At 34.0% G+C, this 11,335-nt stretch overlaps 2 protein-coding genes across 2 annotated transcripts; both read right to left on the bottom strand.

Moving 5' to 3' along the window:
- Positions 1-2,115, bottom strand: LOC132750174 (glucose dehydrogenase [FAD, quinone]-like). The gene has a single exon (XM_060740116.1). The coding sequence runs from the start codon at positions 1,875-1,877 to the stop codon at positions 60-62; it is 1,818 nt and encodes a 605-aa protein (XP_060596099.1). The 5' UTR covers positions 1,878-2,115; the 3' UTR covers positions 1-59.
- Positions 2,116-5,674: 3,559 nt separating this feature from the next.
- LOC132750176 (uncharacterized) lies at positions 5,675-11,122 on the bottom strand. The gene is made up of 2 exons (XM_060740118.1): positions 10,732-11,122; positions 5,675-8,630 (listed from the first exon to the last, which is right to left on the bottom strand). The coding sequence occupies exons 1-2, from the start codon at positions 11,085-11,087 to the stop codon at positions 7,283-7,285; spliced, it is 1,704 nt and encodes a 567-aa protein (XP_060596101.1). The 5' UTR covers positions 11,088-11,122; the 3' UTR covers positions 5,675-7,282.
- Positions 11,123-11,335: the final 213 nt, after the last annotated feature.

Genomic DNA, 11,335 nt, shown 5'->3' with positions numbered 1-11,335 from the left:
TACATATTTTTACATTGACGACGTTAAGTCTTCTACAATATACAAGTAAATATTTGTGTCTAAATTTGGTTTATCCGTTTTCTAATGTCTTTAACAGAATCGATTCCAAGGATCATATCAGCGGCTTTTTCTGCTATCATGATCACGGGCGCGTTCGTGTTACCGGAAGTAAGATTTGGTATCACTGACGCATCAACTACTCTTAGTCGATCAACGCCTTTTACCTTTAGAAATGGGTCCACAACAGCAGTTTTATCATTTTCGGCACCCATTTTGCAAGTACAGCTCTGGTGGTTATGCATTTGTATCAAATGTTTGATCAAACATTCATAAAATTCATCTGATTTATACACAAACATTGAACAGAACTTGGCATCCTTAAACCGTTTAGAGTCAGCACCTATCTCTTTTAAAGGTTTTGTGTCAAAAACCCGTTCGACAAATTTCATAGCTTCAATATATACCTTAAGATCATCTCTTTTTTCCATGTAATGTGGATCAATAATTGGATAGTCAAAAGGATCAGTACTTTGCAACAAAATTTTCCCGCGACTTTTAGGATGCAGGCTTGTGATAAGAATTACAATGCCTGGGACAGATGTGCGTCTATAAACACTTTCAAGTAGAGTTGAGTTTATAACGAAATCTTCCAAACATGGTTGTAAAACTCCAAAATTTAATTGAATATCAGGATATTTTACTTTCTGCAATTCTAATTTCAATTCTAATTTCACAAAAGCCTCGCCAACAAACGCAGTTGATGCAAGGTATCCAGAGTTAAACAATAGATATTGTAGATAAGTTTGCGGATCTTGAAGTTTCGAATTTGTTATCCCTTCATGTGTTATATTTATATCCGACGGATGAAATAGCATGAGATGGTTCTGCAAATTTTCACCGACAGGTAGATCTTTCACAAGAGGTATTTTAAAACTGTCTAAATGGCCTTTAGGACCAATACCGGAAAGCATTAGCAACTGTGGTGTGCGGAATGATCCAGCCGATAAAATTAACTCTTTCTTTGAATTAACTGTATGTTTTACACCATTACGGATGTAACTTACTCCAGTAGCCATTTTCTCTAGAAAATTAACTTTTGTAACATGAGAATTCGTAGAAATGTGCAAGTTGTTACGACTCATTGCGGGTCGGAGGAATTCATTTAAAGTGCTTGCTCGAATACCTTTCCTGGTGTTAACTTGACTCACTCCAAAGCCTATCTGATCTTCACCGTTATAGTCCACCTCTTTAAATCCTAATTCTTTACCAGCTTCAATAAATCTTTTCGTTAATTCAGGAAAACCGGTTTCTTTACTAACACCTAGCGGTCCCCCCTTATTATGATATTTACTTGGTTTGCCTTCCTGTACCAAATAATCTTCAGACTTGAGAAAGTAAGGGAGCACGTCATTATAACTCCACCCACGACAGCCGCTATCGGCCCATTCATCATAATCGTGGCGACTACCTCGAGCATACTGCATGTAATTGAACATACTGCTTCCGCCAAGTACTTTACCTGATATATATGTATGTTTTTCTCGGTTCATATTTATGTAAAGACCTGGTTCATGTGGTGTACTCTCATACTGCCAGTCAGAGGACGACCGCGTTAAAAGTGGAGTCATCAGCGGAGTATCAAACATCTCAGCATTGTCACTTCCGTCACCGCCTGCTTCGAGTAACAAAACTGTAACATCCGGATTCTCAGACAACCGGGTTGCTAATACTGCTCCAGCACTTCCGGCACCTACTATAACATAATCATACGTATCGTTATTTTTTTCTGTCCCGATGACCGTCTTCTTTTCAGATTGTAAATAATATATAACATATGCAAGGAATCCACAGAATAATGATGCTTGTAGGAAATTCATTTTTGCTAGTCCGTAATTTGCACGATATTTATATGTTACGCTTATTCGTTTTAAAAGTGTTATCTCGTACAAATTGCAACAATGACAGTCTATTAAATTTTATTTTATATTTAGATCCTTCATTGTAATCTTCTACCGAAGCGATATGTAGTTTTAAAGCTATCATTTACGCTTCATTTTTATGTGTGTATTTTACAAACAATAGCAAGACATAAACACGAGAACTGCGTGTGTTATAATCGCGTGTAATTTAATATGAATCTAACTGATCTTTCTAATGTTCAAATTTTTATTTATTCCCGGGAAAACTGGGGTGCGAAAGTTTTTACAAATCAGGGCTTTTTCATTTAACCCCATAAATTTTATAATTTTGGGTTTAGAAGATATGTTTCCCTTGGGAAAATGTATGTCTCTATATAATTCCATTAAAATATAATAACCTTTTCGATGGGCCTTTTTTTAAAAACGTCTTTATTTTTTTTTCCCCGTTTCCCAAAAAGTGCATTGACTCGATAAAAAAGGTAAAAGGTATCAAAAAAAAGAAAAAAAACATAAAAAATTAAAGGTTTAGGGGAAATTTTTAAAAAAAACGGGTTTTTTTATTTCGGAATTTTATGATGTTTTTTGGGGTAGGGTCAAATTTAACCCCAAAATTTTTCTTAAACAAAAGAGTTAAAAACCACAAAACGAAAAGGGCATAACACTGGGAAATTTTTGCTGCATACACCATTGAAATGCAAACTGGGTTTAAGGGCGTAACACGCTAGTCTATACTTATTTGTAACAAACAGGAAGCTCAACAGGAATCCAATATCCAATGAACGATTAAGTGATATTGGAAGCCAGTTTCTGCTGATATTTGGCAATTCATGTCCTGTTTAAGATGGGAAAAAAATGGGAAAGGCGCGTCTTGAGAAGTGCCCCCCCCCCCTGACACAAACATGCACAACCCCCTCCAGTGGATCTGTGCCTGTGAAGCTTTTTTCTGCGCGACAAAACAGTAATCCAACATCTCATTTGTGATTAAATGTTACATACTTTACAGTATTTCTCTTGTTTTTTTCTCAATATTTAACATAGTATTATTGCCGGAAATTTGAGATAAATGGATTTAAAGTTGTATGCTGACGAATTTCATGAAACGAAACTGACAAGGCAAGTTGAACAGTTCTAATCAGTTGAACAGTACCCTATTCCTTATAATAAGTATTTTTTTATTAAAACAAACCAAATTCCCCCCCTTTTTCCCCATTTCCCCTTTTTTCGATGCCTTCTATTGTACGTGTCCCGTGCCCTTCTTTTTGCTTGGGATCTTGTACTCATATTTTAGTATCTTTATTTAAGTCTTAAGGGGCGTGGACGATATAGTTCCGTTCATGAACAAGCTTAATCAAACCGACCTGCAATATTTTCAATTTTCCCGTTTCGGACATATTTTATGGATTCTTATTTTCTCTTTTTTATCACAGACTTTAATAGTCATATGATACAGCGGATTATCATTTCATCCTGAATTGATTTCATTGAAAAAATCGTCTATTACATCTCATCTTAAATGAGAAATTGATTAAAAAGCTATTGATTTTCTTTTGTTCGTCGTCAAACTCTTCCGTCGTGTTGTATGTTAAAATACCCTGGAATCAGCCATGTCTATTTGTCTTTCATTACAGGTTGGTACACATGCACATGCCTGCCTATTGTCTTGTGGACGTTAGGTGAACGATTAGGAGAGCCATATTCCTGTTTGTCGGCATGGTTACCCGGTACTTGTGCTTCATACCGAACAAAGATAAGAACTGTTGGAGGTATAAAGGTAAACACGTTTTATCAACTTATTTCACTATGTTTCTTTTTTGTGTGAAAAAAAAACATAATCATTCAGTATTTCAGATAAAAAGTTAAAAATAACTTCAAACACATCCTTATATGTAAGAAAATTGGGACGGGGCCATTGTTTATGTCTGCCCCTCAACCCCGGGGCGGGGGTTTTGGGCCGCCCGGGCACTCATGTTTATATAATCACTTTTGTTTGGGGCAGTAATTTTAATATGTTAAAAAAACCTTGTTATCTACAGAATTCTTTTTTGTTTTAAAAAGGTAAAATTTGCTGTTTTCCCTAATCATAGTCATTCTGAACATTTGTTTTATAGAATGAAATTTTTATTGCAGAATAAAATTTCCTTTGATAAAATTTTACAAAATTTTGAAAAGTGTTTAGAAAATATTTCGTGCATACACCATTTGCTCTTATGGAAATATAGAAATATATTTATTTAAAAATTATTCAAAATCTTAACAATCATAAAGCGATATTTGCATCAGATTTGGACGTTAGAACGTAGGGGAAAATAACGTAGAATCGCAGACTATTAAGCAAATATTACAGAAAGACATCATTACAAAGACATACATTTACTGAACATTATAAAATTAAAACCGGGTGAAAATTGATAAAAACAGACCGGTTTACTGATAAAAAGACGCAATTTCGCCGCCACCGATAGAGTGACGTCATAGTAACGCTGTTTATTTATAGGGGGCAATACACAGTTTTCAAGGCTTCTCGGCAAACAACTGACTGCGCCACAATCAAAACCTCACACACAAGGCTGTAATCACACACCTGAAATAAATGCATTTCATATTTAACATATACATATGTATCTCACAGCAAACAATTAAAAATACATGTCCACCTTCTAGTTTTCTGGCACATAGCCCTGTGTTTTTCATTGTTTTGGTCGCGAAAATCAACGACAAAAAGAGCGGATTACCTCCATTCGCAAAATACAACAAGATATTAACGTCAAAAGATTAAATCACAAGCTATAGTGATTCTTCCTTATTAAACAATGCACAATCTGAAATTAACATCCAAACGGGGAGTCATGCACCTACTTTTTTCACTATTTTAAGTCTTCTGCATACCCTTTAAAAAAAGCAAGGGTTAACGCCACTAAATTCAATTTTACTAAATAACTGAAACACAATACTAGTCATTGAAACTTGAAATATAGTAACTTTTTTAAAAATTTCAAAACTGTCTCTTATTTGTAAATTCCACCCTGGCCAATTCGAAACTAAACGACCGAAACTGTGTACTGCCTCCATAAAATAATGCTGCAGAAGTAAAGTTCACATATCTGCAAGTTTGCATACCTAAAATCATCAAGATCTGAGATGTTGTCAAATTTCGGTCGGAAAGTAGCGAGCTACCTTAAAAGACGCTTTGTGTGGTCTACTACTTATACACACACAAAAGTTTCAGTTACCGACTACATTATCTAAGTTCCGAGTGTAACCGATAATGCAGTAAGTACGGAGTACCGTGGGTAACAGATAATGTAGTATGTACGGAGTACCGTGGGTAACCGATAATGTAGTATGTACGTAATATATACCGTGGGAAACCGATAATGCAGTAAGTACGGAGTACCGTGGATAACCGATAATGTAGTATATACGGAGTACCGTAGGTAACAGATAATGTATTATGTACGGAATATATACCGTGGGTAACCGATAATGTAGTGTGTACGGAGTATCATGGGTGACAGATAATGTTGTATGTACGGAGAACTGTGGGTAACCGATAATGTTGTATGCACGGAGTACCGTGGGTAACCGATAATGTAGTATGTACGGAGTACCGTGGGTAACCAGTAATGTAGTATGCACGGAATATATACCGTGGGTAACAGATAATGTAGTATGTACGGAGTACCATGTGTAATAGATAATGTTGTATGTACGGAATATAAACCGTGGGTAACAGATAATGTAGTATGTACAGAATATATACCGTGGATTATGCTTTATTGTATAGATTAACACATAATTTACATTTTATCACAATTTTACACGCATAATAATTAAGTGCGCACGCAAAAGTAGCGGGCAAAATGCTACACATCATTATTGTGGGTCAGACATCAACTTGTTTGTACAAGGTTTATTCAGTAATTATACAAGTGTTTATTTTCATTTGTTGCTAATATTCTGCTAGTTGTTCGAATACAACAATATCGCTTAAGGCTCTTCTGATCTCCACAAAATGTCAATATGTTTCAATGCACATCAGTACAAAAAATAATGAAGACAGTAAGCAAGGCAAAATTATGATTCCTGAACACTTCACATTCTCTTACTATACTCGTTCTTTACTGTGTGAAGCTGTAACCAAATACCGTCAATACTTTTAACGTTACGTACATAATTTAATGTGATAAAGGGAGACAATGAAAATTAGAAGTAATGAAGAGATATAGTTTATTTATATTACCGATCTATCTCTCATTAGCTTTATATAAATGTTTAAATGAAGTATCATATTATTGATATTTAAGAATTTCTTGTCTAACTTAAGGGAGGTAATTCAAAAATATATCGAACCAGCAAGCAGAAACATTTATCGTAATGCTTCTTTCACAGTACAGACCATTGTGTTGTTACTATATTTTCATTGATTGCACCACCTTGTGGCTTAGGAAATCATTTTTGACTGGTTCTAAGACTTACACATTTTATTTCAGTACTGTTGTACTTTGTGACTATTTATTTACTTTGTGACAATCTATTTATGGGATCAAAGAGATTAATTAGACATTTAATTTCAGTATAATTACACTTTGTGAAATCTTTTCATGGAATCTAAGGCGTAAAGCATTTATTTCAGTATAATAACACTTTGTGAAAATCTATTTATGGGACCTAAGACGTGAGACATTCTATTTCAGTATTGATACTGTAAGTGTAACTATATTGTTTGTATATTTCAGGGATCCGTATTATGTGATTGTTGTGCGATGATGTGTTGTTGTTGGTGTGTGGTTTGTCAAATGACTCGTGAAGTTGATTACATGATTGTACAACCAGAAAAATTTGTCAAGCCTGTTTTATAACCATCATTTGAAATGTTTTATTAAAGATTTATGTTAAAGTAAGATTCTTATTTACCTTACTGCTGTGTAACCTATAGTTTTTATAACTATAACATGCATTGGTACAGAAATATTCGCTTCTAACTATCATTTGCTTTGTAAACAAAATTTATATTTATTTATCTTATTTATAAAATACATGTATATAATAAGGTGGTGTAAAATAAAGGAAAATGGCATAAAATGTAATATGAAAATTACACAAAGACTTATTTTTGTTAAGAAAATTAATAATTTTGAAAAACAACATTGCATACCGTGACTGATCAGTTTGATACAAAAACATCAAACACTTAAAAATAAGACTTTTCTCCTCTGAACTTACTTGAAGCAAAATGTATGAAATGTAAGCACACATTGAAAATCAAATTTAAACTAGAATAATTTTCTCTTCGTCAGTGAATTCTACAAGACATTTGCGTTTTTAAGTGTTTCAACTTGTTGCATGCAAAGAAACTTGTTATTTCATTCCAAAGAATAGACGTGAAGCATTCCTGTGCGTTGCCCTACAACAATAAGCTTTGACTTCAGTCTGTCGAAACAAACTGCCGTGGGCTTAGTGACACACCTGTCTTTTGTAATCACCTCTCCAAGACACTCACCATCAGAAGTAATTTGAACAACATTATTTGATCTATTACCAACAACAAAAACATTATCAAGTCCGTCAGTACATACACCATATGCTGATTTAAAAATATTTGCTGGCTGTTTCAAAATTACATTACCATTAAGATCAAGTTTTAACAGTCCATTGTTGCAGTCAGTGACATATAAAGACTTCCCATCGTAACTGTCAGCTAAAAATCGATTCCATGAAAAGATTGTATCACCAGATATTGTTTTCAAAAGATTGCCGTTTAAGTCGTACTTAAATATATTTCTATTTCGGCCGTCAGTGACATATACCCGAGACGAAATCATACAAACGCCCAAACAAATATGATTCATACTTAATGTCTGAGTAAGTACAAGTTTCTCTTTAGTAGATACGAATTGTATTCCTGTACGGTCTAAACACACTACTGCCTCATGAAGCCGACCTTTACATACTCCTGACGGTTGATCTTGAACCTTTAGCGCGTCTTTCACGTTATACGATTCACCATCTATCAGTTTTAATGCTTTGTTCGTAACGTCTGCTATTAGAATATCACCAGAATCAAGTATACACATTGATCGAATCTCACATGGTCCCACATTTGTTGGTAGTCTTATATCAAATGTGTCTGCACTTTTTAATTCATACAATGTTTTCTTTGGCTTGATTTGCTGGGCAGTTTGTTGCAAATTCTGATCTAGGGAATGAAATGTATTTATATAATCGAAAAGTTCTGTGTTTCCTTTAAATTGTATAAACTTTGACTCATGAATCATAGATCGTTCTAGAAGACTTTCCGAATCTACAATATCGCCTTTGCATTTTTTATCAACTACAAACTGCTGCGATGCATTCGTCACAGATGATTCTAGCGACGTTTTACTTCTTTTCAATTCATCAATCATTCGTTGAATATCTGCCATTTCATTTTCGCACGTCAGATCTAAATCTTTATACTGCTTGTTAATATTCTGTATTGATGCTTCATCTAATCGATCTAATGTTTTGTTGATTTCTTTTCTGAATTCTTGGATATCTTTCAAGGAAGAAACTCTTTTCGTGTCAAATTCACCCCTTATATCCTTGTACCGTTTCATGAGACCTTCAAGCTTTACAATAGTGGCATTTACTTGACTTTTTAAACTCGACGTCTGCAAAGATGGCTTCAGTCCCTGGACATATGTAGGTACGTAATGTACATCTTGACAACTCCTGAAAGAATAGATGACAACACTTATTTTTCATTAAAATAAAAATACTTAATTCAATGTCATTTTCACAAAAGTACAAACTAGAAAAAATAGTCATATCAGTCTCATAAATATAGATAGTTACTGTCTGCGTCACCTTGGTCAAATGAAAGAAACTATTCTAAATTTGGCATGCGTATTATACTTTTGGCCCTAATTTCTTAACAATTGCCAGTATAATTCCTTAGAATTGCCAAATTTAAAGTATCGATGTGAATTCACAAAATGATTTCGGAACATATGTCAACAACAAATTGTTAGTAGAGGTGTACAACAGACAACATATTTTCACCAGAAGCTCGCCAGAAAATGTTGTTAAGAAACACGCGAATCAAGTTTCAATAATGACTTATATTGTAAGCGGACACCTTTAACATTGCGGTGAATATATTGTTTATATAAATGGCTACATCCGACGTTTAATATTTAGCTAGTTTATCCTTTTTATAGAAAGATAACAGTATAATTTTTTATCATTGTCTGATTTGTAAATGCTTTAGCTAACTTGAATTGGATATTTCTATCGTTTTGAAGCTAACAAAAGACCTGCATATTGATTTAGTACACAGGTGCTAGTATCAGTCTTTATACTAAAACAAAATAAAAGTGAAATATATTTTTTAAAAATCCACTTAACATTGGTTTTTTATGACCAAATTGACGTTTTTGACCAATCTGATACAAGTATCTGTGATTAAGATATTGACATTCAAACAAACAGGAGAAGTTTGACAAAAGAAATAATTTGATAAATAATCATTCAACAATTTTTGAAAAAAGCACAAGCTCATACATTTATATGGAATTAGATGATTGATACATGTCTTGTCCCACGAAAGAACATTTAAGTCAAGTACAGTAGAATCCTTACTTAAGACCACCACGGAATTAAGACCGCACCGCTATTAAGACCATTTTTTAAAAGTACGGAATTTTCTTTCTGTACTTTATTTCAATGGTTACATGATCCAGAATTAAGACCACCTCGCTTATCCACTTTTAAGACCACCAGATTCAGTCCCAATTCTTTGTTTTGTTCTTTATTTGACCGCACTATTAAAACCACTGATTTAAAGTCAACACCTACCTAGATCTGCTTGAATGCTATAAGGCATGACATTTGATTTCACAAGGTGTCAAAAAACGCCTTATATCATTGGGATATTGTATGAAATAAGGTAAGAAAGTAACATTTAGAGTGGTTGAATGCTGCATTAAGCACATTGATTAGGTGAATAATTGTTTTTTTATTTGATGGATCATATAATAATTAATATTGAAATCAGACCAAATAAAATTTAATTTTAAATTTCTTCCTTCCCATCAGATGTTAAATTTTATTGTATTTGTAGGTTAAGATACATATTGTTTGTTGAAACAAAATGACTAAAAAGACCATGGTCAAAAGGTGTGTAAGCAATGATAAGAATATTCACAATAAAGACCAGCCCGCAATTTAGACCACTTTGGTCCTGTCCCGATGGTGGTCTTAATTGAGGGTTTTGACTGTATTTGCAATGTTAATTTTGCTGTAATTTTAAACCGCTGCAACGTTTTATTTTGTAAATATTTACTGAAATTATCAGCACATCCGTTAAATGGTTGCGGGTTATCAATTTCTCTGCCCTTGGTGATATTTTTTATCCTGAAATCCATTGCTGCACAATAGATTATTAAATATTATTTCCATGAAAAGAGACAAAAAGAACATAATCTGGTTTATAACTGAAATTTATACTGCATCAAGCTATCCTTCTGGCTATAAACATGTGAACAGGAACGATAATATGGGTGTTTATATCTGTGTCAAGTGAAACCTCTGTGACCGTTAGGTCACAGTTATCTCATGGAAACTGCAAATTTTATTTCTAACTGTAAACAAATATTTTGATATTTTTAGAATCATTAAAGTTAAAAATAGGGCAATAAAGTTAGAATCAAGGCATATGTAGCATATAAATTACAAATTCATAGTTACGAACGGGTGGACCTATCATTTCGGTGTTGCAAAATACACATTAATAACAGATTATCGGGGTATGAAAACTTAAATTTTAACATACCTGTGGTTGATATTTAAACATATAGAACAGCCAACAGCGTCGTGGTTTGCGCAGTACATGTCCACTAACTTCGTTAAATGAACCTTGCATCTCTCTGTCGGCAACGCAGGGGCGTTCGGTGCAGCTGATCCCCCCAGAGATCCAAACTGTGATTTATCTAGTAAGGTGTGTCCTGTAAGAACTGAAAAACTGTTGTGGTTATCCACACATAGAGGACACAGAAACTCCTGGCATTCCACACAAAATCTAACAGCTTCGTTCGTCTTGTTTCTCTTAGTACATGGAGAACAAGCGTAGTCAATAACTTCATCGGAAGCATTAATCTTTGAATGGGTTAAACGTCCTCCAGTCGCCATTTTCTTTTCTGTCCTACTTTAGATAACTATACTTCCTATTAGACTTTTGCAGCTTACTCCGATGCGGACAGCGGACGATGGACTACTGATAATTTTCAGGGGTTTTCTCAAAATAATAATACTGTACTTGGATTCTACATATAACCGGACAAAATATGTTTTTCGCTGTAACTTTTATTTAAAATAATAAAAAAGAAGGGAATTTAACCCAAATAATTTGGGTTCTTAATACATGTAAACACATGAAA

This window comes from Ruditapes philippinarum, unplaced genomic scaffold, assembly GCF_026571515.1.
Source record: "Ruditapes philippinarum isolate M1 unplaced genomic scaffold, ASM2657151v2 ctg15846_1_1_1_1, whole genome shotgun sequence".
Classification (NCBI taxonomy): domain Eukaryota; kingdom Metazoa; phylum Mollusca; class Bivalvia; order Venerida; family Veneridae; genus Ruditapes; species Ruditapes philippinarum.
This window is presented reverse-complemented; position numbering and strand designations above follow the sequence as displayed.

Excerpts from the sequence above, each read along its gene's own strand:
- LOC132750174 (XM_060740116.1), bottom strand. The coding sequence starts at position 1,877 with ATGAATTTCCTACAAGCATCATTATTCTGTGGATTCCTTGCATATGTT.
- LOC132750176 (XM_060740118.1), bottom strand. The coding sequence starts at position 11,087 with ATGGCGACTGGAGGACGTTTAACCCATTCAAAGATTAATGCTTCCGAT. Across the intron at positions 8,631-10,731 it reads TGTTTAAATATCAACCACAG|GAGTTGTCAAGATGTACATT; the intron begins GTATGTTAAAAT and ends CTATTCTTTCAG.